Here is a 26,751-nt window from a genome sequence, read left to right as displayed (position 1 = left end):
ACCAGCTATTCAGCAGTCCAGTTAAACTGGTGCCAGCCCCCATCACACATCATTTTAAAGGCTGTAAATATCCTGAACATTAGTTATGTATAATTGTTACAGCTGTATGTTTCAGGGTCACACGGTCTCCATCCTGGATAAAGTATACTTCCATCAGTCGGGATGGAGTCTTATCCCAGCTGTCATAGAGGAGGGTATACCCTGTCGCAGGGCTAACATGGAGACACCGACACCTATGGCCACCAAGTAATCTAACATGCATGTCTTTAAACTGTGAGAGGAAGCCAGAGAACCTGGAGAGAACATATAATCTCCACATAGAAAGGCACAAGCAGGCCAGTGGATTCAAACTTGCCGTGAGGCAATGTGTGTGTGTGTCTGAGATGAGCCCATCCAGGTTGCTGGGTGTTCCTGATTACTTGCTAAGGAAAAATCCTGATCCGGGACACTGTGAGCCCACGGGCTGCAGTGTACACCATGACCATAAAAAGCCAAAGAAACCTGAGAATGGCTGCTGATTATTTTTGGGGACTTGTTTCTAATAAATAAAACAAGACACAAAGTATTGCGACATGATTAAAAGACAACAGCCTTAATCAGTAGATGCTTACACCCGGAAACAGGGTTCATATGTCATCACTTAACAAGCAGATAGGTGTGTAGTTAAGATTAAAATTATTCTCGAGCTTGAAGACCACAGTGATCAACCTATGAATCTAAAGCGTGTAACCTCTTTTTTTTTTTCCATACTTCAACTGCTGCCCCCAACATGTGGATGAGACTGACTGCTCTCAATCACTCTGCCTTTAACCTTTTGTTATTCACTACATCGTGACCTCCCTCGTCCTGCTGTTGATAATATGGTAAAATAATAGCTTGCTTTCAAGGTGTTGGTAGTGACAGAAGTGACAGTGATAAGAATCATTTGTGTGAGAGAAGCAAACAATTGTCACTGTCAGCATTAAGAGACAAAGCTCTGCGTGGGTCTCGGTGAAATTCACACACGGGCGGCGTAAGTAAGCAAGAAAAATGAAATCTAAAAACTGTGAATGTGTGAAGCTTTTTCATCTAAACTTGGACACGTTCAATCGCGCTGGCTGAGGTAAATTTAAAACAAACAAGCAAAACTAGATGAAACAGTGCCAACAGGTGCCATTTTGTGTGTCTTTATTGTGGACATGACATTACATCTTTTTGAAATGATGTACAAAAGTATAACAGAACTGAGAATGGCTCAGACGAGGTAGAGCTTTCACATCGGCTTGCTGGCTTGAAAACTACACAGTATAAAAACAAAAACAACCCAGAAAAATCAAATTAAAACAAACACTCCTGTCTGCTTCTGTCCTCTTATCCTTTTTGAAGTGATAATAAATACAGATATCAACCAAATACATTTGGAATAATAATGTCTTCTAAGGTAAATTAATCATGAAGTTCTTAACAAATTAAAAACAAAAAAAAGAAAGAATACGGACACAAATAATACAACTTAAGAGGCATGATAAAAACCCAACCAAAGAGAAAAGAAACAACACCTGCCAGCCCCTCTGGGAGGGCAACCATGACTAGCTACTCAACAAATCCTACAGTTTAGCAAATAGAAAGACTAAAAACACACTTTTACATCTTTATGAAAAAAAAAAAAAAGCACTGCTGCACCTAAAAAGCTGTACCACACAGCCATCACAGAACAAATCATTTTGCATTCATATCTATAGAATCATTCTTTAAAAAAAAAAAAAAAAACAGAAAGAAAAAAAAACTCTAAACCAGAAACTGCGCTGAAGTGTGTTAACCGGCACCATTAAAAAGACATTCTCAAAGAAACCTTAGCTAGAATTGGACAAAATAAGAATGGTTAAAGCACTAACCTAGTCTAAGTGCACTAGTAATGCCATTTGGTTTCTACCGCTGTATATAAAGGGTTTGGTAAGAGTGGATTACAGATATACACTTTATATTACACTTACTCCTGCTTCATAGTTTTTCTAAGTCACACTTCGGAGTACAAATTCATAGCTGAAGAGTTCATTTTAAAGGGACTTCTGTACAACATTGGTATTAGTACTACTACCTCAAAGGCTAGAGAATCCATTTCAAGTATTTTTCACTAACCACACCTTCAGTATACAACTTTGTGTATTATTAGGCAGATTCAAGCACACAATATTGTATGCATAACTAAACAACCCACTGGTATAATAACCGTTTCATCGTGCATTCGTGTAAAAAGGTCTCAAAATAGTTGGAAAATACAGTACTCTGTGAGCTCCGTCATCTACAACTGGTGTGAACTTTGAATTGGAGAAATCGACTGCTTTATTTTTTTCTCAACGTTCTGAGCTGCTTTGCTTCTCCTCTTCCCTAACACGCTGAAGAATGGCCAGGCACGGCATATTCAATCTTGGGGGCTATTTAAGGGCGAAGAACAAGTAAAACAAACAGCCCTGCTTCACATCAGCCAATAAATTTGAACACCCTTTCATTGCAGAGGAGGTAGGACAGTATAGAAAGCATCTAGACGGAGGCTGGAGTACACAGGCATTTAGTCAACCTCTCATACAGTATGAAGAGGTGTGAAACACACATAAATGTACACTCACACATACACACGCACACACCTGCGTTAAGGCTGTGACAGCTCTACAATTCAATGTCTCCACCTTGTGTATTTACCCGTGAACTGAGGCTGACCTCCTCACCTGCTCTCACTCTCTCTGACCTTCTCGAATGCCAAGCTTCGCATCACAATTCAAAGAATTAGACTGACAATGCGGGAGACAGGCTCATTAGTCTGCTTAAATGTTCTGCTAACATAATCAGCCCTGCATTGTTGGTCCAATAAACATGCTATTATACAGCATGGTGGATACGTTTCATTGCGTGCCCATTTTGTCTGTTAAAACAAAGAAACAGGTTTAAATCCTGGGAAACACACGTGAACTTTAAAGGCTGACCTCACATGAGAAGATCGACACCTGCCCAGGGCCTAGCGTAGCTTAGCACAAAGACTGGAGACAGGAAGAGATGGCAGGCCTAGTTGTGATTTTCCTTGTTCATGTTTTTCCAACCGTCACACTTTAAAAATGTTAGAAAAAAATAAAGCCAATTTTACATGGCTGCCCCTAATAGTCGATGAGACAAATCTTAGCCCCTCAAAGATTTCGACTGATATGTTGGTCAGAGAGAAAAACTGAAACTGCACAGGAAGTGGCGAGATTTGCACAGCTGCATCCTGTGGTTATTAAGGCCCCAGTACACCCCTGGTATAGGAAAAGGACTCACAACTGGAAGCAAAGTTTTTCCACAAAGTCTCATCTTTTCAAACTGTTGTACCCTCTGTACAATCTGTGAATCTCTGAGCATCTGTACCGACATATCATTAAGACGGCGGTAAAAAAAAAAAAAAAAAAAAAAAAAAAAAACCAACACAGTCGTACACCCATGTCTTCAACGCCGCAACGCCAGGTTACAGAAATCGAGAAATGCGGAAAATTCAACCTGCGACTGCAGATGTGACATCAATTTGACGTCAACTTTGTCGTACGGTGCTGTTCGCCCAGCGTGTATAGTGAGGCTAAGCGTAAAGGATGCAATCAGAATTTTTGCCACCAGTGTTATTACCAGCATGCTTTGTGCATGAGCTATTTTAAAGGTTCCTTATCACGGTTTTGCTGTGTAATGTCGCACCTATATCACTTACAACATTCTGTAACAGTCCTGGAGCTCAAATCATTTCCCCTTAAAATACATATTTAAAAAATGGAATTAAAACAACAGACAACTGATGACTGGTTGACTCTCAACCTAAGGACCACCATTCAACAAGGAAAATGTTTAGTTGGGGGCAGCCCTGTAATTTTGTGTAATTCTGCTGTATCGTCCTGCTGACCTTCTCACGTTGGGTTCAGATGCAATATCAGCATAAAAATACCAAAAATGGGAGTTGGACACAATAATTGAACCAAGATGGCCAAGTGGATGACAGTATAGCCTAAATTTTCAGCACTTATCTTACATAAGACAAAAGAGTCAGACTTCTGAACCCAGCACAATGATGATGACATCATGAAATGTAGATTTTAAGGAGACTGGAAGGCCAAAAGTTCAGACCTGCAATGGAAAACACTAGGATGCATTTCTTCTGCCGAACATGAGCAGCACCGTCTTCTTTGCAATCTGGAGCTGACTTCTTCCTGCTACTCCTGCTTTTGTGGAGTCAGTCTAATTTAAAGTCCAAATTGTCTGAGTCGGTGACACTCTAATACGAACGAATATGAATATGAGTTACTGAGGAAAACTCCACTCAGTCCCTTCCTCTTAAATGGACAATAATTGAATGGCCATAAAAATGGTATGCTCATTTATATTGGCTATTAAAAACACGCTTTTTTTTTTTTAATGAGCACTAAAGCAGACACCCCCATTAGCGTTCTCTCTCTCTCCCCTTCCTGATCCTACCTCTCTCCATCTTTCTTTCTCTTTCTAATGACTGGCCCCAGAGTGGTCCCTGCACTCCCACCACTACACTGTGGAATATAAAGGGGAGTGAGTTTAGCACACCTAAGCATGCACGCACGCACACGCACACGCACACATGCACACACACACAATGCAAGTCTTCTGACTCAGAACCCAGAGGAGACTAACTTGCTATGTGCCAGTTGTTGATGAACCACAGAGCTCTCTTCTCTTGCTGTGGGTTGATGATTGGTGTCCTGAGAAATGCAGAAAATCTCACATACAATAAAGCTAAAAAGAAAAAAAAAAAAAAGGGTTTGTGGGGGCATCAACAGCAGCCATGCAATGCCACAGTCCTTGATCACAATATCAGCTCTTGCTGTTTGAGTTCCTGTACTTTTCCTGCAAAGCTGCTCGCAGGAACTTTACTCGTTGGTAACTCCAAAATGGCAGCAAGGGCTAACTCTCTGAAATTTTAGGGCTTCTGTGTTCAGAAATCATTTAAGGTTATGCCAACCTTCATGATAAAGAAGACTGAATGTTGGAGAGTTCAGCCTCCCTGCCAAAGAGACGCGTTATAATTCACTCCTCATTTGTTCTGTGGTGACAGAATTTCCCACCTGTGTGCACACCTGACACACAGAACCTCTTAAAGCAGAATTTCACCAGAATTCATTTCTATAAAAAGACTCTTTCTGCTCCAGGCCGTCTCTGTGATTTTATAATTTTCTAGCACAACTTCGACAAGCTTGTTTACAAATAAAAAACTACAATAACCTTCACTATAAAAAATTCTATGTCATTAAAGGGTGATGGTGAGGAGGAAAAGCTCAAAAAAGTGAATCATAAGTCATCGGTTCTTGGGTCCAGATCTTGGATTTTCAGGAACGGTGACATGGCTTTGGGATTGTGTGATTCTGTGACTAGACTGGTCCGGGTCGTGGTCTATCAGTTGAAGACGTTTACTGTTGCTGTTGTGGGTTTGGTGGGTATTTTGAAGCCAGTCCTCCTCGCTCCCCCTGGCTCAGTAACAAGCTCCTCATGTCTTGGTACTGGCTGTTGTCAAAAGGCATATGGTGGACACTCTGGACATGTGTCTTTAGGTTCCCTTTCTGAGAGGCTCGGTATGGGCAGAGTTGGCAACAGAATGGCCTTTCCCCTGAGGAACACACACACAAAGTTGAAAGGTCACATAGAGGCCAAGGGTGACACCATACACAAGATTTAGAGAGGAAAGGGAAGTTTAAATATTCAGGACAAAATGGTACAAAGCATATATATGAGACTTGCCGCAGTGGGAATGGAAAAGAAAGGGGAGGAGGCAAGAGAGCACAAACAAATGTAAGCCAAGACACATGGTGGCATTCAGCTAGAAGTACAGAGACATTCTGTAGGTTAAGTGAAGCTTTCACATTTATTTATTTTTTTACATCTATTTTCACTTAAAAAGTTCTCTATCCTGACCCAGATGGAGTAACTCTTCCTCCGTCTTCCCTGCCATCTGGAGAAGAGTGCCACACATCCCCTGTCTGAAGAGGCCCACTTTTGTCTCCATGCATTTCTCTCCATCACCTGCGCCACCCGGTGCCCCCCTACCCAAACACACTCACTCTCAAATACACACCCTGTACTCTTTCTTCTAATTAGAATGACCTACAATGGCACAGACACCTCTGAAAAGCAAAAAAATAAATAAATAAATTAAATAAATAATAAGCAACGCACACCTGAACAAAACAAATGAGCGTGCCATTTAATTGCACCTAATTATCATTTTGATAAATGGAAGAATATCAAAGCGGGAAAACAAATGACTCCCCGTGCCCCTCCCACACCTTTCTCCCAGAAGAAGAAACAGGAAAATATAGCTGTTATCATACATCATCAGAAATGCAACGGTGAGAAAAGAAGGGGGGGTGTAAGGAAGAAAGAGAGAGATAAAAACAAAAAAAAAGGTATAATTAATCACCCCCCCCCCCCCCCCCCCCCCCCCCCCCCCCCAGAAAAAAAGAACAATCTGCAAAGATGGCGAGGATGAGACGTGATAAGAAAGCAAGAACCTCCGCGACACTGTCCTGCAAGGAAAACGCCGCTGACGGGACCGGTGCACTACATTACACTAAAGGTTATCGTCACCGTAAAGCAACGTCAACACTACATCTAATTGGACCCCTCTGCAGCGCCCGCTCCCATCATTCATAGCGTGTGTGGTAAATCTGAGTCCACGTGCGTGAGTGTGATGTGCGTGATTAATTATGATGGAGGCGGCGTGTGTACAACCCAGGTCTCTCCGAATGTCAAAGGAGAGCAGATTTAGTCCTCTGTTCCCTCTGCCCTCAATTCTTATGCATTGTTACCGCAATTTGTTAAGTTTGTTAATTACTCATGTTCAGTTTCATTTCCATACAATCCTCCAGGTTCTTTTTTACTGACTGTATTTGCACTTGCTGCAGTAAGCAAAGCTGTTATAATAGACTGTATGTGAAAGGTGAATGTAGATACTGTGATGTTGGCCCACTAGTTTGTGGGCTCCCTTTTTGAAGTCCTGAGTGACTTCTTGTCGGTTTCCTGTTTTTTTTTTTTAGACCAGATGACTGTAAATCTGATGGCACTGCAGACTCAAAATTTACAAAATCTGTAAAGCTGTATTAAATTAGTCTTGAGACTAACAGTTCAGACTGTGAAACTGTGATAACTGGAATCACAAATGAAGTAAGAAGTATGGACATTTTCTCATTCTTGATTTCTACACAATCCAACTTCTTCTCTAACAGGAGTCGCCCCCTACTGACCATTAAGCCTTAATGCATTTTCACATCTTTTATATACAGTCTATGACTATTATACACGTAATCAAATTTCTTAGCTTCTATGAAAATCCTGGCTTTTTGTTGTTATCTTGCCTTGTGTATGATCATAAACCTGGTTCTGCTTATGACAACTTCCTAGTTACACATAGTGTACAAAACCTGTCATACTTGGCGCACTGATTTCCACACTGCAGTTTATATTATCAGTTAGGAAATGAGGATAAATAAAAGCAGTAAATTGTCACATCTGACGCATAACAGTTTGGGTTTTTTTGGTGTTTTTGCTTGAAGCATCATTTGAATGATTAATTTATGCGCAAAATACCAGATATTTTGAGCATAAATAGATAACAGATAACATATATTTTTTAATTTTTTTCTACCAATAACTTTTGTCATCAGTTCCTTAATCTTGTTGCTCAAACCAAAGATCTGCTTTGTACAGTTTAACTTATAGCAACTTAAATACACTGCAAATCAGAAATCCCGTCTGTCGCTGCATCAAAGCAGCGACTGACCATTAAGTGCTCTGGTTGCAAATGTGTACATGTAGGATCACTGCATTCTGATATTTATCCCCCCAAAAAAGAAATAAAAAACCTGGAATACCACCACCTGGGGAATTTTACCAACAAACACCGTGCCATGACTCCTGGTACTGCATATGCACATAACTAATACATTGTGTCTATTTGGGATGTTTATTTCTTTATTTAAAGTGTTTGATGGAGCACTTTACCACAATTGAATTTGCAAATTTTATCGGCTTAGCTGTGTTGAGTGTGTTCATTCATTTACTGATCAACTGGGATTTCGAAGAGCTTTTATAAGGTGCCTTCATAAAGCTTTTATGAAGTGGTTATGGGCTGATTTTCTGTTATATCAATCTGTAACTGAAAGAAGTGTTGAAGAATCAGCACATATAGTCAAAATGCCAGGCAGAGCACCCTTTGCACGCAGATGCAGATTTAACTGTGTATATTTGAACGTGTCAGATCACAGCCTGCAAACTTTCCAGTGTGATGAGAAAAGGGGATGTGATATTTGTAATGGCATTATGAAGTAAAAAAAAAAAACAAAAAACCCATCTCAAGACAAAAAAAAAATAAAGTGCTCCACTTTAACCAATAACACTTGGTTTGAAGTATCACAACCTTTTAGTGTAATGACACAAACCTTGATGTTTGCGAAGCAAAAGTGAAGCTTATCAATGAGAAGACTGTGAATACACACGTGTGCATCAGGTGTGATCCAGCAGCGTGTGAGAATGCCAGGTGTTAATGCCAGGTGCAGAGGGTGCCACATGTGACTGTTACACATGAACCAAAAAAAAAAACAAAAAAAACAAACCAACACATACACAGGCCAGGAAGCTGCATGACTGACACAGACACACACATGCAGAGGTGATACAGTAATAATAAAAAACATGCAGGAGCGATGAGCGAGCCCAGTGATTAGCCATTGTGCCACATACTTGTTTGGGAGCTTCAGAAGCGGTGGTGTGAGCGTCAGTACCTCTGTGGAGTCCGTTAAAATCAAACCCAACTGTGGGGGGAGAAGGAGGATGGGGGGAGGAAGAGGAGGAGGAGGAGGGAGGAGGAGGGAGGAAGGGGGAGGGCATTTGGTTAAACGCTCTACCAGATCCACACAAGCATTCTTTTTTGTCTTCCACCACCACACACACACACACACACACATAAAGCATTTGCCACCAGCACCCTTGTTAATAGAGGGGAGCTGGCAGTGATGATGGTGATGATGGTGGTGGTGATGATGGTGATGGAATCTGGTGGAGGCAAGTCAGTGATTTAATATGACGCATGTTAATAGAGGCCTCGGGGTGGCTGGCCTTTTCTGTGCGTGTGCACGTCCATGCTGAAGACAACTGTCGGTGACAACATTAATTACAGCCCCTGTTAGTGTTTACAGAGCCTGTGCATGGGCATGTGTGTGTTAATACAGTGTGTGTGTGTGTGTGTGTGTGTGTGTGTGTGTGTGTGTGTGTGTGTGTGTGTGTGTGTGTGTGTATGAGCCTGTGTGTTTACAATAGGGCTTGGGGGGAAGCTGAGCTCTGCATCACTTACCATTTGGCCTCTGTCACTTAGAATCACTGGCTGTGCCACATATCATTCACACTCTCTATAAAGAAGCTACTTATCTCACTGTCTACTGTGATCACCGCTGGCCCGGCTGATGGACATGACAGGACAGAAGAGTCAAAGGAAAAGAGGAGGAGGAGGCAGGAAAATGGGCAGCCAAGGAGAGGAGAGAATATGAAGACAAAAATAAAAGTGAAAAGGTAAAAGGAGGAGAGGAAAAAAGTGAGATGACGGAAAAAAGGCGAGGAAAGGGAAGGAGAGCCGAGGAGAGAGGAAAAAAGAAAGAGAAGATTAAAGGAAATGAAAGAACAGAAGAGGAAGATGGGATAAGGAGAAAGGTGAGATGAGACAAAAGAAGGAGAGAAAAAGAAAGAGCAAGAAAGGCGATGAGATATGGAGACAAAAAGAAAACAACAGAAGAAAGGAAGATGACAGAGAAAACAGGAAAAAAAAAAAACAAAAGGGAAAGAAACAGAAGAAATGAAAAGTAGAGGGAATAAGTGAAAGTAGAGGAAAAGCCTGAGTGTCTGAATCAAGCTGTTTAGTGAATGGCACCGGGATGCATGCAAATGGATTTGTAAGGTTGGCGTGGACAAATGCTGTTCTGCTTCATTAGAATGCACAATTCCATCTCTCTAATTGACATGTAATTAATAATGTATACAATTTGTCACAGGTCAGTATCCGGAGCAAATCATGTTTCAGTTTAAAAAATAGAGACAGCTGCCCAGCCCAGGGCGGGGAAGGACTCACAGACTGGTTGTCACACTCAACTGAACAAAAAGATCTGTTTTGATTTATTTTGCAGAATGCAGGGACGGAGCGGACGTACGGGGAGTCTGATGATGAAATATTGTTGAGAACGTGAATCCTTGTGCATATAACCTCTATATCTCATGTCAGTGTTTCTGGGTGGATAGAGCTGTGTGTGCACAGGTGGTGCAGGAATGAGTGACTGGTGAGAGAGTGGCTAGAAACTTGGGAGCACCTAATATTCCAAGAATAGCAAGTAGCTAATAAAGTTGTGCCGGTTTAAGTACGGTCCTGGATTTCTTTCCCTCCTTTCTGCCTCATTTCATATCTTTTGCATTTTTTGGTAATTTAATGGTTTCTATGACTGATGTTTTTGCAGCTTGACTATGAAACTATTTATCCTCTTTGAGCTGCTCTGTGTAACTTTGGAAAGTGTACTAAGACTTTCTAAAGTTGCACATTGTTTAAAGGTTCAGGCTACTACGGGTTTAAATAATATCACATCTGTTATAAGCTGGACACTGGCAGACCTCTATCAACATCAACCGGAGGCTTTAAGAGAAACATTTTAGACTTTTTAGACACAAATAGCTGTGTTATCCTGTTAAATTAATACCACCTATTAATGTTACAGACGGGCAGGACTGATAATGTTTGCTGCCTAACTCCCACATTAACATTATCATTTTATTATCAGCCACGGGCGCCAGCCCACTACCTTCGTGATAACTCAACAGACGGCTAATGTTGCTGTTGGGTAATTGCTAATAGTTAATGTTAACGTGTGCATGGCCGGGTTAACGTTCATGCTAACTGTTTAACACTTCACTGTTGCTGAAATGGGAGCTTCACCGACCTCTCAAAATTCCTCATAAAAGTGTTGCTCAGTGTCGTGAATGTCAACTATTTCAGCTCCTAGTGAGCGGAGAGAGGCCGCGTGAAGCTGTGTCAGCTGGAGGAGGCAAAGGCGGCACTGTTGGTCAATACTGTTACAAATGAGCATCTAATCTGTCATTTTTTAGCATCGATTAGTATGTGAGCATTGATTTTTTAGGTTTTTTTTGACAGCCCTACTGCAGTCTGTGGATCTGACTATACATAGTTCATATAAATGCAATATATGTAATTATTTCAGTGTAATAACAATTATATCTTGTCACAGTTGAATGTGCATTTGTTTAATGTTGATTTTTGTTGAATTTTTTTTACACAGTGACAAGTGACAGCTGTGAAATCCCAAAAAATCTTTGACAAAGGGGTTAGACACACATGAGATCCAGCAAAAAATGTGTATTAATTCTTGTTTTTAGCATGTTTGTGTGTCATTGCATAATGGCCGTATTTACCTGTATGGGATCTCATATGAGTCCGCAGGTGGCTGGGCTGACTGAAACTCTTCCCACACTCATTGCAGAAATACTGTCCATGCCGCATGAGAGACCTCAGCATCCCTGAGCGCACACAAACACATGGACGAGAAACATACAATTAAACGGAGGCTCTTCAAATTTCAGAAGTCAAAACCACTGCGAGAGATTCTGTATTTAGAGGAGGCCAAATCTTAGCTTCTTCTGACTCTTACAGTTAAAACAACACCAATCATTTTTTTAAATCAAAGTTATTCAATATAAGAACACAGAGAATAATCTGAATTTGCATAAGATTTACATTTCCTGAAACTGCACACAAATTGAATTCCCGTGTTAGATTTTACACTTTTTTTATTATTATTATTATTATTAAAAGGGGTCAAAGGTGTACATCAGTGTCACATTATTTCAAGTAGGAAGACATTTTCACGTGGCGTGTCCAGTCAAACTGGTGCTTCCAGAGCTTGACTGGACACGTAAAGGTCAGAAATGGGCAGAAAGTGAGTGGGTGTACGTAAGCGCGGAGCCTGGCTGGAGCAGTGGAGGTAGGTAGCATCAGTAGTGGACTCGCGCAGGCATCATTAGTATGTCTAATGTGTCATTATGAGCAGCTAGCTCCAGGGGCTGGACTGCAGCTGTCACACAGCATCATCTCAGAGGCTGACAGCCAGACACACAAAGCGCGCACACACACCGCATATATTACAGGCAATTAAAACGCCCCGGCTGTGATGTGCCCGCTCCGCTGCCCGTGTGTCACATGTCAGGTGTGTGTGTGTGTGTGTGTGTGTGTGTGTGTGTGTGTGTGTGTGTGTGTGTGTGTGTGTGTGTGTGTGTGTGTGTGTGTGCGTATGCATGTGTTGGCATGTGTATGAGTTATAAGAGTTGTATATATGTGTGTTTGAGCAAAGGGAGGAAACTGAAGCACAGGCTGTGGCACACACTGGCTTCATTTACACACACACACACACACACACACACACACGCACACACACACACACACGCGCGCGTGCGCGCGCACATGCAACTCCGACATTACATGCACCGCTCACCTTTACGTGTTAATGGTCTTAAACAGCATAAAGAAATCAACTTGTTGAATTCAGATGATCTTGAAGCTCAGAAATCATCGTTTCCTGTGATGGGACAGAACTAAATAAAAACTCATGGGCGTGCTTTCTGTCATTTTCTTAAAGGAGATGATGCAACGTTTTAGGCCTCTTTGATAGGTTCTGCTTTCACGCAGGGCTGTATTTGTATAAATTTGTAATATCAAATATGAAAACCAGTTTTTTGACACATGTTTGCCGGTTTATAAATTTGCCATGCCAGCCTAATGTGGGCCACCATGAACTTGTCAACTTTATGACATTTTTATGACTTTTTTATTACATGAAGTTATTCTGCCTGAAAAGAACTGGTTAACTTTCACATAAAAATCTGAATTCACTCTTTGAGTTCACAATGCTACTTCGTGTTGCACTGCTTTTGTACATATCCTACAAGAAGACTAACTGCATTACCTTTAGGTAAACAAAATTAAACAGAGAACCTAAAGATGCCTTTAATGCTACATGGATTTTACTTTAAAATGGATTTACAACAAAGAGAAAACAACACATCTAATGAATGCTGCGAAACTATAACGAGGGGGTACAAAACAAACGCCACCACGAAATTAATTGTTAAGGGACGAGGAGCCCAACTGTGCTTTGTAAACCAGATGGAGTGCATACCGAGTGGCTAAAAGAGCAGGAATTCAGCATAAAGGAACCTGGTCTGGACTTTCGGCATTCATAATTTTGAAAGCTATGCAGTAAAGACGTCACTCATTTTGGATTTTTTTTTCTTTTTTCCTGCTTTGCATGTAAATATAGGAGCAGCATGAGGACAAGGCATTTAAAGGTGGTCTATTTAATGACAACACACATGCGTGCACGCCTCTGACCTCTCTCGCTGACAGAAAACAGGCCTGGAGATTCAGGGGTGCTTTCACCGAGGACACATAAACACCCAAAGCTAAAGGCCTGGCATATACCTGGGAAGTGCCCACTGCTCGGGTATATTTGTGTGCGCCTGTGTGTGGGCGGGGGGGGGCAGCAGGAACAAGGAGGACAGCGAGGCGGAAGAGGTGACAGAGAGTGTCTCTGGCAGCCCGACTGCTGGCCTCTGGATACTCTACTTCTACTCTGGGCCGCCAGCCCTTCTCACTGATGCACTAATGAAAGACAAGACAGAGCCGGACGGAAAACACAAGCAGATGCGCGCACACTCGCACACATATTACAGAGGAAAAAGGGAGAAAGACTCAGTTGCTCAAAAAAGGTCACTTTATCGCATGTGACTCAAAGGGCTAAGGCAGATCGTGACGATATGCGCCTGGACGGGTGACAGCGATGTCATGCGTCTGCTCTGGGGCTGTTGTCTTTGACCCCTGGCTCCACACAGCCCCACTTGACCTCAGAGACACAACTGAAAATGGGCAAATAATACGGATGTTCGGTAATGACCATTTCCAAAGCAGCTGGTGGGGTAATTATTCTGTCTCATCTCTCTCTTTGCCTCTTCTGTTCCCTCTCTCTCTGTTTCGCCTCCCTCCATTCGCATCTGTGCAAGTCTCTCGTCAGGCAGAGCCGTGACCTAAACAGTTTGTGACAGCTTTCTGGGAGAGTGGAGCTTGAGAGTAGGCATGCCTCGCAGACCTGAGAGTAGCAAAGGTTCTCTCACGTCTTTCACGGTTACAAAAAAAAATAAATAAATAAATGATACACGCACACACACGCACACACACACATACGTTCCTCTTGCGTCTAAAAATTACAGGCACATACGGACACACACGCTGCCCCAGATACTTTCGTTACACCTCACAAACATCCAAGCGCACGTGTGCACTCATTTAATGGATTGCGTCATTATTAAAAAAAATGTAATCAGACTGGAGCAGTATGTGTGTGTCTGTCAATCACTTTCTCCCAGATGAAGCGTTAGTGTGTGAGATAAAGAGGGAAATGTGTGTCTGTTCAACAGAGTTCGTGCAGGTTTGCATGCATGGGGCTGCTAGTGTCTTTTTCTTCTAGTTTGTCAAGTTTAATCATTTCTACTCATATCAGCTAAAAAAAAACAAGTTGCTCAGTCACTGGAAAATACTCTTCTACAACTCCTGACATTTGGCAAAGCCGATGCCCTCTGGGCATTTTGCATGTGAGCTTATGATGAGGGACTTTCTGCAATACAGCTTTTTCCAATGTTTGGCATTATAAAGACATAATCAAACACAATTTGGAATGTGTTACTGCTAATTTTCACAAACATAAGTAAATCAGCCAAAAAAACTGACGCCTACCAGTTGGATCCACCAGGGCGTTAGCTGCACCCCAGCGGTGGTACAGGGTAGCCAGTTCATGAGGGCTGTAGTTTTTGAGGAAGCCAAGGACGTCAGTGGGCGTCTCCGGTGTCTCTGTGAACGGCTCCTGCTTTACCTCCCCACGAGCTTCTGAAGGTAATGAAGAAGAGGATGAGGAGGGAGTGGACGAACTCTGAGAAGCGCCTCCCTGTGCCTGCGATGCACCAAAATTGTGTCCTGTAGCTGAACAATGGGTAATGGTACTGGGTCTTGTAGTGTTAGCCCGACCCTGACTGTGGGAATTAGGAAGCGGCTGATGAGGGGAGCCCCTAGCTCGGCTGTACTCTGCTAGGCCGTGTTTGCTGGACAGCACGAAACCCAGTCCCTCCGGGGGCATCGAGCAGCGGTCAGCTCTGGAAGCTGTGGCAGAGCCGGCGCTTGGGGCTGAGGAACGTAAGAGGGTGCCAGTGTTCTTCTCCAAGGAGCCAGAGGATGACAACGAGCTTCCCCGGGGGTACACTTCCACTTTGGGTCTGGAGCGTGACTGATGAGTCTGGTCCTCCGTGTGTCTGATGTTACTGCTGCCTGGTCGTACAGGGACTCTCCCAGCTTGGGTGCCTGAGCTAGATGAGGAGCCCCTTGAGGACGAGGGGCAGGGGACAGAGGATGATGATGGTGTGGCTGCATAACTAGCAGGCCTACTCTTCTTTAGAACCTCACTAGAGCACACTGGAGGCCGTGTACGTTGGGTGCGCATCAGTGAAGGGAGGGGTTGACACTCCTTCCCTTCCAGGATTGGTGGAGGTCCAGTGCGTCTCCTGGAGGATAACAAACTGTCTTTGGGGCCTTTTAAGTTCATTTTAAGAGCCCATTTAGGAGCCAGATTGGAACTACTGCTGTTAATGCGGTGCGCCACAGTCTGGTGCATCCAGAGCACCTCAGGGTAGCGGGTGGAGTGAGAGCAGAAGGAGCACTTGTGGCTGGGGAGGCTTTTCTTGTCCAAGGCTGAACAGGCTATAGCCCTGATGCCCTCAGCCCTGATGCATAGATCCAAAGGTGCTATGCCGGGATCAAGTGAAGTGGACTGAGCTGAAAGGCAGCCAGGAGGGGATGCAGAGCTGTTTACTCCCTGTAGAAGGGCTTTCTTGAGCTTGGTGTTACCACTGGGAGTTCCTCTGTCCAAGCTGGGACTGGGAATGGCGTTGGATCTATCTTTGGAGGCAGGTGGGTGTTGGACACGAACATGAGTTAAATAGGCCTGTGAATCTGTGGCGACAAAGTCACACATGCTGCAGATGTAAGGCTTCTCATCTGTAAGGATAAGGAACAACAATAAAAAGGTCAGTGGCTGCTAAGGAAATCATATTGATTATAGCCTAATAGACCTAATAGTTAACTCAAAGCTCATCGCCTCAGACTCACATTGGCTCATCTAGATGTAGTTTTGGTAAATGTCCACCAGGCTGCAGTATTGATCAGTATTTCCAAATCATCTCTTTTTATTTTATGCATGCTAAAATAAAACAGCTGTTTCTACTATTGCAGGGAAATAAATAATAACAAAAACAAACAAAAATTAATAAATAACTGTATAATATTTTAACATCTGATGAGCTACTATTTACAAGATCTGGTATTTGCTCAATAATACCCTGTGACCACTTAAAAGACTTCTGTGAAGGTTGTTATAGATATTTGAATATTTTGTCAGAGATGTGCATTGCCATGGTAACTGTTGAGCTATATTATAGCCCATATGGATTGACACAATTACACCATAAGATCAAACACTGCCATAGAGTTCAATAAACTCCTTACTGGCACATAGAGTGGAGTGTTAAAGGGTTATAAAACTGGTTTATTTATTGTCACACTCTTGTATTGGCATTGCTTTGCACTGCATGTGTTAAATACACTGAGCCAATGCTGCTTAGCCAGTGAGGCACAGTTTTATAAACTCCCCACAGGGTGGCGTTTATGGTAGGTTTCTAGCATTAAATGCCTTTGTTATGACTGAAAAACTATCTCCCTAAGGATCCAATTTTCAACAGGGACTGGGATGATAATAATAGAAATAATAATAATAATATCAGTAGGAACAGAAATATTAGTAATAGAAGTAGAATGAGTAGTAATATTTGGATGTGAAAGGTTTTAAATAATAAAAGCGAACATAGCAATCCTAATATTGGACTTTTCAGTATGAAAATCTGCCAGAGGCAGGGTAATCACACATGCAGCCTCATACATATGATGCAACACATCAGATACTCTCAGTAGCACATTACTGTATTCTCCATAACCCCTCCTCTTTTTGTTTTTTTTTTAACAACACCAGCAATCTGCCATCTGTTTTTCATTTGGCTTCCTGTTGGCAACGCTGGCCAACACTCACAGCTCAGGCCCTGCCAAGGTAAACCCTGGGACAGGGTTGACTACCAGGTAGGGTGGAAAGACTTTTATTATTCAGTTATTAACCAGTGGGGGCTCGGTAAGATTAAATTACTTTCAGTGAGTGCAATTCTGAATTAGCTGCACATTTGTCACTCACGCATATGTGCAGACAGATTTAAAAACCACACCGACAACCTGCACGACACGAGTAAACAAACTGGGAAAGATCACTTGTCGCGTAAAAAGTGGAAGACACATTAGAAAACACAAATCACAAGATCATTTGCATTCCCACAGAGTTGTGTAGTGGATGTAAGGAACATCAAAAGGAGTGTCCTCTTAGTCTGTATCCCCTGACACTATAAATAACCAATCCCTCAGACATCAGGAGGTCTGGCTGGCTCAGTGGTAAGGAGAGTGGATGAGTGACAGTGGAAGTGTCACAGGAGGTAACCTTAGAGATTAGGAACGAGTCCACGGCGGACGGGGAAAATAGGTAACGAGGGAAAGGATGGGTGCACAGGTAGAATCCTTTGCATGTTGAGAAACAGAGATTTGTTAAATGCTGAATTCTTTGAAATTTCAAATAAGTTTTCTTCACTGAAATCAACATTTTTCTGAAATATCTGTTAAATTTTTGGACAGGCTGAGCCTGATACCCTCAATTTATCTTTGCACTCCCCTTTAAATGGCTGTTTTGTTATTATTACTAGAAATGAGGTATTTCTAAGATAACTCTCACATAGTTTGAACATAGTATATACTTTGAGTCAAGTGCAATCTCAAAGTATTGTTTTTAAAGAGTGAATTCCTTACAGTCCCTGCCTTCAATGACACAAGTGCACAACATGCTCTGTGATGTTCCCACTAATATTAATAATTGGTTATTATATAATAAACAATACCAGTGTATTAAGGGAAGCATGTGAACATGTGTTCATGGCCAAGACACAAAACAGAGAGCAAAATAAAAGAACATATTCACATGCAGATAAGGGGAGGGGAGTTTCCTGAGACAGGAAGACCTGAAATAGCGCGCAGCTCGATCAGGCCTGAAGAAATGCTGCTGCTATTTTTGCATTTCTGTACTAGCAGGGAAGAAAAAGAAAAAAACAATCACAACAATTCTCTGCCTGTTATCCCATATCTGTGCAAAACTTCAGAAGTCTGAAGTTTAAAAGATAAAAGAAAAGAGGGAAGGAAATCTTCCTTTAGCATTTTTCAGCCATGATTATGGGTGTCCCTTCTTCTTCTTTTTTTTGCTTTGCTGTGTTTATTGATTGTGGAGGTGAAAAAATGATAGGCATTCCAAAAATGCCCTCTGCTCTGCTGACATGCCACTGAAAGGCACAAAGTCTCATTTAACCGTTAATGTCATTGTTCTGCATTACATAATAATAGCACTGCTGTAAACTGACTTTCCAGCGACTATTAAAGTTTATTGACCATATTTAATGGTATTTGTCAGCAGCACTCTGTTTTATGGAGTGCTGCTGACAAATGTGTTATTTGAACATTTTGCCACATGGTGGCTCCACTTCCCACTCTATAAAGACTGATGAGTTGAGGAGCTGCAACTTCACAAAGCACATTTCATCAGCAGAGATTTACTAGAGTGACCGAGGCCTCGCATTGGGAGGCTTTAAAAGAGCTACAGTCATTCCTGAGGCTAAAAATCCTTCAAAATACAGTCGTACATTTCTATTTCACATTATCTTTAGCTGGAACTATTGGTCATAGCACACAGACATCCTCTATTCCTACTATTTGTATCTAATTAGACCCCTTATCGTCACATTTATGAATCCTCAATGCTTTATGTATACTATACATTGGACTGAATGATTTTTTCTTGAAATAAACATACATGATGGGCGTTGATTACTTCAAATGAAAAGGGAACAAAACAAGATAAAGGCAATGGAAAATGTTGTTGACTAACCTGAAAGCTCTCCAGAGTTTGATGTACCCATCTCTGAGGCCTGGTCTCCAAGTGTGGAGGCTGGTGGAGAGTCTCCATACCCTGGGGTGCTGGGCCAGCTCGGGGAGCCTGACTCTGGATCGCTGGTGGAGCCCCATCGGTCATCTCTTGCAGTTCTTTCCTTGTCTCCTACAGAGGCCCTGCCTCCATCCTTCCTGTGAACCCGCTGGTGGACGATCATCTGGTGACGACTGCGGAACACCTTGCCGCACTCGAAGCACTCGTTGGACTTGGAGGAAGAAGCTTGTGACTGAGATGGCCGCCTTCTGTCCTGGCGAGATGAAGGCCGGTACTCGGAATCGCTGAGGCTGTCTGGTGTCCGGTCCCCTGAAGAGGTGTGGCTTCCCAAACCGGAGCTGCTGCGTCTGCCTGAGCTGCGTTTCTCTTGACCTTGCAGGACATAGCGGCTGCTCTCCTTCTCGAAAACCACAGCAGCTCCAGCAAGGGCTTCTTCTCCAATGCCTCCTCCCCCGCAGGAGGCCTTGTAACTAGACTCTACTGGCTCCACAACCCTTCCTTTAGTGGCTAATTGCCAGGCCTGGTAGCTGCAAACTGGATCTAGCTCTGGGATTCTTTGACCTAGTATCTTTTCCACACTTTCCTCCTCTTCATCCTGGTTCTTTCCCTCGAAAGGCTGGAGATTTAAGTAGTCAAGGAAACGTTTCTTAGCAGCTGGTGAATCCTCGTCATCACTGGGCCTCCACTGGCTCAGCGACTTCCTGCTGTAGCTGAGACAGTGAACTTTATCGTGGGCTCTCAGGCTCTCTTTGCTGTGAAACAGGTTTCCACATTTGGAGCACATCTGATAGACAGAAGTAACAGAGCCAGTGACAATATCAGGATCCTGGGCTACATCGTTGATGGTGGCCGGATGCTCAGTTGAATCTGTTTTTGACCGTGACCTGGATTTGGTGTTGTGTGTTTTCATGTGAGATTTGAGAAACCACGCTTCACGGAAACGTCTCCCGCAAATGCGACAGCAGTGATCCAGAATCCCTGCGTGTTTCTTCATGTGCGACTTCAAAAACCAGGCTTGGGAGAAGACCTGGCCACAGGTCTCACAAGGGAAGGTCCCATCACTCTGGGGCTGGATGGCATCAGATTCAGCCGCAGGCTCTTCCTTAACAGTGGTCTCCTCTTCTGTGTCCGCTGTTATGTGGACCTTCTCAATGTGGCTGAGGAGCTGGTCTTCCCGCTGGGCCTCGTAGCCGCACAAACGGCAACAGTAAGGCCGCTGCTCAGTGACAGACTTTTCCCTTTTCATGCTCCTCACAGGCACTTTTCTGCGAGTTTCCTCACTGCTGTCCCCATTTATCATCCGGTTACAGGCAGAGCTGCTCTTGGTTGGGCTGGTGCCTCCATCGAGACCCTCTGAAACCCTCATCTCCTCCTCCTCAGCTCCAACCTCTTCATCCTCATTGGAGTGGTGACTAGACAGCGTGCCCAGTTTGTGGCTGCGGATGTGGACTTTGAGGTTGCCCTTCTGCGAGGCTCTGTGGTCACAGTATGGGCATTTGTAAGGACGCGCACCCGTGTGACGTCTCATGTGCTGCGACAAAGAGCTAAGGAAAGGGAAGCTGCGTCCACAGATGTTGCAGTCATAACTCCCAGGAGTTTTGTCATCCTCAGCCTCAATTTCATTTTTAGGGTTGGCTTTGTCTCCGCTCAACTTCTCCTTCTGACCTCCTGCCTGAGTCTCCATTACATCCACACTTTCTCTGGGATTCATGGTATGAATTAAACTACCCTGTCTAGCCGGCTTCTCATAAGCTCAAAAATATTTGAAACTACTGCTATCTGCAGCTGTACATCTAGAGATGCCTGATGTGTCCTTGCTGGCAAGTTAAAAATGCTATCTGCCTTCAATCATTCAATCAAGCTACTAATATAGCAGCTGAAGTCCAGTTACTGGATGCCACGCAATATAGCCATCTTCAGTGACTCAAACCACGAACAGCTACTTGTCATTTGCTTTTTTCGGGCTCGAAAAGGCCAGGCATATATTAATAATAACTGAGATTTAAACAATCTCTTTGTCAGAATATTGTATTTCACTTAGTTTCATGTCATTGTGTCAGTGGAGTGGAGTGTCAGGAGGTCTTCGCATCAGAGTAGGTAATTCACTACTCTTCTGTTCTTCATTGCACTGGCAAACAGTGTGTTTTCTTTAGTGGGGCCTGCACGTAAACCATCCACCTGTGAATGAAAATGAGAAAGGGAATGTGTTAGTTAAGCTGCAGCACATTATTTCAAGAACCCCATTAGTTTTCTGTATCTACCTCAACAGCCACAGTAGTGGCTGTGCACACGACCATAGATGTATACACATATGGTCCACATATGGTTCCTTACTTTGAGCTGACTTAAAGTTATCCAGCTCATGTAAGGTTTTAAAAAAAAAAGGATGATGATGATGAAGTAAGTTGAAAATGTTACTTATTAATGCAATGAGTTTGCATCTTTCACTGTGGTATAACTCTAAGTTATGTCTGTGTGTTAAATCTGTTTTATGGCACTAATGCGACATGCAGTAACAGCTCATGCATGTCCCTGAATTGTACCTACAAAGGCAAGGCAAAGCTGCATAGCTGTGCTCAAATGGAATTGTTCTGTGTGTGGACTCCCATCAGATAAAGTCAGAAGACACTGACAGCAGCACTGAGAAAGAGACACTATGAGCCAAATGACTCATCCATAGCTCTCATTTCAAGTCACACTTTGAAATAATCCTGTCACTTTTTACAGCAGAACATCACAAAAAAGCAACTGCAGCACTGCAACCTTCAGTTTGAAGGTGTTATCATAGAACTATTACAGTTACTATTAGCTTAAGATGAGCATTTGGTTATGAATCCTTTATCATGAATCGAGTTCTAAGAAAATGAAACTCTTGAAAATTGGTTTAAAAAAAATTCAGCAAATCATGACAATGTAAAATTTTGCATAGACCTCTGTAGTCATATGTGCATTAGGAGGCTGGGCTCCCTATCAAACAATAAGGTGGCGACTAATGCAGGACCTACACATGTATATACCTATGGGGCACAGCAGTGCTTTGAGCTAAATGCTGACATGCTCACAATGGGCATGTTCACAAGTTTAGCAAGTATAATATGTTCTAATGTAACTTCCAAGAGTTATCATGCTACCATTAGCTAATGAGCACTAAATCCAAAGCTCAAACCAACAAACTGAATGATGGTGAAGATCATAAGGTGAACAACAAAGTGGTTAACAATGTCACTTTGAGAATCATGGATTCATTGTCAGGTTGTGATTTAAAATCAAATATGATACCCTAGTCATAGTATATATATATATATATATATATATATATATATATATATATATATATATAATAGGGCGGACACACACACACACATATATATATATGTGTGTGTGTGTGTCCGCCCTATTCAAATAGCAGCTTGCAAACCCTTCCTGAACCTCAGAGCTCCCTGTGGCGATAAACACTTGGCCTTCTTTTCCCCCATAACAGCCTGACAAAAATGCACATCTTAACAGGCTTTAGGTGTGTATAGGATACTGTGTGCCTCTAGCTTGCACTGTACACTGCCACTATGCATGTGCATGTGTGCGCTGTGATTGTGCATGAGTCGCGCAGGGATGGGGGTGGGAGGGGAGTGCGGGGGCTCTGACACAGTGGCTGAGTCGACACTTTACACAATCAGGGTGGTAGCTGGGGGGGGGGGGGGGGGGGGGGGGGTTCACATCAGCAAGATCAGCAGTGCCACCATATTCCCTCCCCATACTGGCCTCATGCACCCGCCTCAACTGACACTATCACATGACAGGGATCTTAAGTACACAACAGGAAGTGGCTCTTCAGACAGTTTGCTTTGCTCTATTTCTCAAACTGGAGTTGAATGGGGTCGGAGACAGAGTCAAACAGAAAGAGATAGAGAGAGAGCGATGAGACAGACAGAAACTTCAGTGTTGACTGCATACACAGTATTTCCATGAACAGGTGAAATACAAATTTTCATTAAATGTTTCTCTGTGCGCCGTTTGTTTAATTAGTTATTTGGAAGCCTTAAAATCCAGCCTGAATTTAAATGCATGCATTTAGCTATATTGTTCTACTGCCTAGTTTTCAGCTCAGTGAAACATCACTAAACAAGAAAAAAAATTACACATATTCTTTTATAAAACTGGAAACATCATATAAATTACTATCACAAAACTCTAAACCATGAAAAGAATTTTCCATGGGAAACCTGCCTGAAAGCGCGAGCTACATGAAATCTGACTGACAACATTATTACAGCCTTTTACATAAAGTGTCAGAACCCATGAGCTGAGTTACTGCCAGGCTCTAATTATAAGTGGATAATTGATCATAATCATAAGAGGATAAGGTGGTGGAGGAGGAAAGTTAGCACAAGAACAATCATATGTCTTAAACTCCTGCACTGAAAATGACTACCCTGCACCAAAACTATCTATCTATCAAGAATGATTTATGCTATTGAAATCAGCCTCAATGGCCTAACATGCTTCCTCCGGGTGAGCTTAAGGTTTCAAGCGAAGAAGTACCGTTGCAGCCATAAGTGCAGCTGTGCCTGATAATGCTCTGAAACAAAGTACTGTATCAGATTAAGACGACTAACTGTCTAAACATGACACAAGTGATGATGATCTAAAAAAGGAACCAGGCTCACTATTTCTGTTTCTTTGACATGCAATGCTAGGAGCCTTGACTCTATGGATGGCAGTGATATTTGGTCGAGTTACAACAACTTTTAGATGCATTGCTATTATAATCCCCATGGAGGAGGTTAACTATGACTTTTCAGAGTTTTCACCAATCAATTAAAAACATCTCAGCATGAAAGACCTCAAGCACACAGGCCTAAAGGCCACTCGGCAACCACCAGTCAGAGAAAAATGTGTATCCCCCAGCTACTTGCAGAGTGGTGGATGGCTATCCAGTAAAGCAAAGCTATAGACTGTTAAATGACCCCCCCAGGCAACCACAGGTCACTAGGGAAAAATGCGTTCACACTCGATTGGGGAGTGGTTGCTGGCAGTCGCTCGGTGAAAACGGTCGCAAAGAGGTATACGATTCTGCACCGTAAACCTCCTTGCGATTGCTTTGGTCACTAGCAGGTTGCTATGGTCACCCATAGTTTGCAAGAAAGAGCGGTATGAAACTGTGAGAAGTGCATAAACAAACCAGACATTTGCCTTCAAAGTTAAAGTCGCTCCTTTTGAAATGTGTTGGTTGCGGCAGTATCTTTTACTTTGAAGGCAAATGTTCTCTGTTCCTGTTTTGCATCGCGCTCTTTCACGTTTCAACCGCTCAGCGAGCAGTTGACGAGAGCTTGCAGACAAGTCGCAATCTTCCATGCGAACCTCCAGGTGAAAGCAGCAATCTGATAGTAACCAAAGCAATCGCAAGGAGGTTTTGGTTGCAGCGCCCACTTTGCCATTGATTTCACCCAGCAACTTCCTTCAACCAATCACCAACCACTCATGGGATACACATTTTTCCCTAGCAACCGGAGTTTGACAGGTGGGTCCAAGAAGATAAGATCTAATGACTCTGAACATCCCATACTTGCTCATCAGTGCCCCCCGCAGCACGTGTGCTTCACATCTGTGGTTTGTGTGGAATGAACGAGTTACTAATGAGAGACCCATCTGTCTAAATTATGCTGTTTTTAGCATCAACAAATGCTAATATGCTAGCACAAGGAACACTAGATGGCATTAGACCTGCTCGATATTTCAGTGCCATTTTAAGAATAAGCCACTACTGTATGTAGAATGATTCCTAATGTAAGCTTGTGATCTGCATTTTATCTGTACAGTCTCATTAAAGAGTGTGCTGCTGTAATTGTCTTTAACAAGTCTTTATTGTTTTAACACCGTGACCTATGGCACAGTGTTTAATATGGCACAAATTATGTAGCTATCTTACAAAAGATATTCACAAACTGTCCAGATATTAGGACAGGGCTCCAGTCGTCACTATATCCAACAGAAATTCAAGTGATGATGGACAAATAAGGAAAACAAACCCACCCAACCGCAGCCATTTATCCACTGCCGTTTCCCCTCAATCTGTTCCATCTGCTCTCTGTCTCCACATCCTAATGTTACTCATTAGTACTTAGTAGGGTTTTTTTTTTTTCAGTTCTGGCGCTAAGTTCTGGCGCTAAAAACAGAGGATAATGATCTTATTTCCTATTAAATGGCCTTGCTGACTGGGGGTCAGGAGGGCTGGGAGGAGTTAAGACTATTCAACTGTAAGCCTGTCATCCACCAGACAGGCACATGTGCCAATTGAAATGTAATGAGATTAACCACCAGAAGGGAAACAATGCAGGTTCGCCGCCACTGAGGGTAAAGGAAAAAAATAAAGACAAATTGGCTTAAGGAGGGAGAGACTGTCCAGGAGAGACAGAGAAAATGACCAATCATCAAAGTCATAAAAAAAAGAGAAGGCTTCAAAGCTCTATTAAAGACCACCATGGTGCGATAAATGGATAAGTGTCTTTCCCTGAGCTACTGAGCCCATTCCACTTTGTAAACCTTGACTGTCATTGACATCCTCAAGCTAATTAACCTTACACACAGAAAGAGAGTAAGAATTAATAGGACTGGAGCTAGTGATAGTGTGTAGGTGGAATAGGATCCTCGTTTACTGTGTTTATATGCTACTTTCTGATTGGAGGATTTAACTTTTTCTTTTTTTTGCTTGCAGGAAATTGATCACCCTCAAATACAATGACTAGCCTAACCCCAGTTGGGAAAACTGCCACTCAGAAATCAGACATGCCATTAATGGGACACTCAAGCCGCCTTAAGACCCAGACTCAGCTGATAATGACTGCTGTATCAAACAAAAACAAACTATTCTTTTTCCTCCCTTCCTTCCTGACATATTTACCTCAGCTGATCTGACTTCTGAACGGTGAACTGTAGCAGCTGAGGACCGATAAGAGGAGGAATCCACTCTTATTTTCCCAACCCTGCGCAACCTTTACAGAGCAGCTTGGCTCTTTCTGTTTCTGAGTCTCTAGGGTTCACATCTGGAGCAAATCTCAAAACAAACAGTGTCAAACTGTGTAAGCAGAGGACCTATTTACAGATTTGTTTTCACACAGTAGTGCCGCTGCAAAGGCGGGCTTAAACCTAAACCTCATCCATGAAGATCCAACACTGACAGCACGACAAACACAATTTATTAAAGAGCACTGAAACTCTTTCTCAACAGCACCTTCTAGAGGACATATATTCTGCTTGCAGAGAACATCTGGTGCAACAATGAGTAAATGGGTGCTCACATTTGGCTGTTTTACAGTTTTACAAGTGTTCGCAGCCCTCACTGTTTTGCTCTTCTTTATCAGGAAATGTCAGCATCCATCCAGGAAGCACCTTCATCATGGCAATCATCTCAGTGGCATCCACGACACAAATCACCCAAGTTTGCGGAGATTGGCTTTTGTAACATACAGAGTCACTCACACTGTCACCTCATCACTGGTAATGACTCTAGGTCATT

General features: G+C 42.7%; 1 protein-coding gene across 1 annotated transcript; it reads right to left on the bottom strand.

The window, feature by feature from the left end:
- Positions 1 to 3,442: 3,442 nt before the first annotated feature.
- On the bottom strand, positions 3,443 to 21,197 carry LOC115793974 (zinc finger protein 516). The gene is made up of 4 exons (XM_030749197.1): positions 19,182 to 21,197; positions 14,846 to 16,156; positions 11,476 to 11,580; positions 3,443 to 5,623 (listed from the first exon to the last, which is right to left on the bottom strand). The coding sequence occupies exons 1-4, from the start codon at positions 20,947 to 20,949 to the stop codon at positions 5,427 to 5,429; spliced, it is 3,381 nt and encodes a 1,126-aa protein (XP_030605057.1). The 5' UTR covers positions 20,950 to 21,197; the 3' UTR covers positions 3,443 to 5,426.
- Positions 21,198 to 26,751: the final 5,554 nt, after the last annotated feature.

Source organism: Archocentrus centrarchus, chromosome 16, assembly GCF_007364275.1.
Source record: "Archocentrus centrarchus isolate MPI-CPG fArcCen1 chromosome 16, fArcCen1, whole genome shotgun sequence".
In the NCBI taxonomy this organism is placed as follows: Eukaryota; Metazoa; Chordata; class Actinopteri; order Cichliformes; family Cichlidae; genus Archocentrus; species Archocentrus centrarchus.
Note: the sequence above shows the minus strand (reverse complement) of the source record. Positions and strands in the feature narration are given on the sequence as shown.

Coding starts and splice junctions, on each gene's coding strand:
- LOC115793974 (XM_030749197.1), bottom strand. CDS start 20,949: ATGAATCCCAGAGAAAGTGTGGATGTAATGGAGACTCAGGCAGGAGGT. Junction 16,157..19,181: donor AAACTCTGGAGAGCTTTCAG/GTTAGTCAACAA, acceptor TTATCCTTACAG/ATGAGAAGCCTTACATCTGC. Junction 5,624..11,475: donor TCATATGAGATCCCATACAG/GTAAATACGGCC, acceptor TGTGTTCCTCAG/GGGAAAGGCCATTCTGTTGC.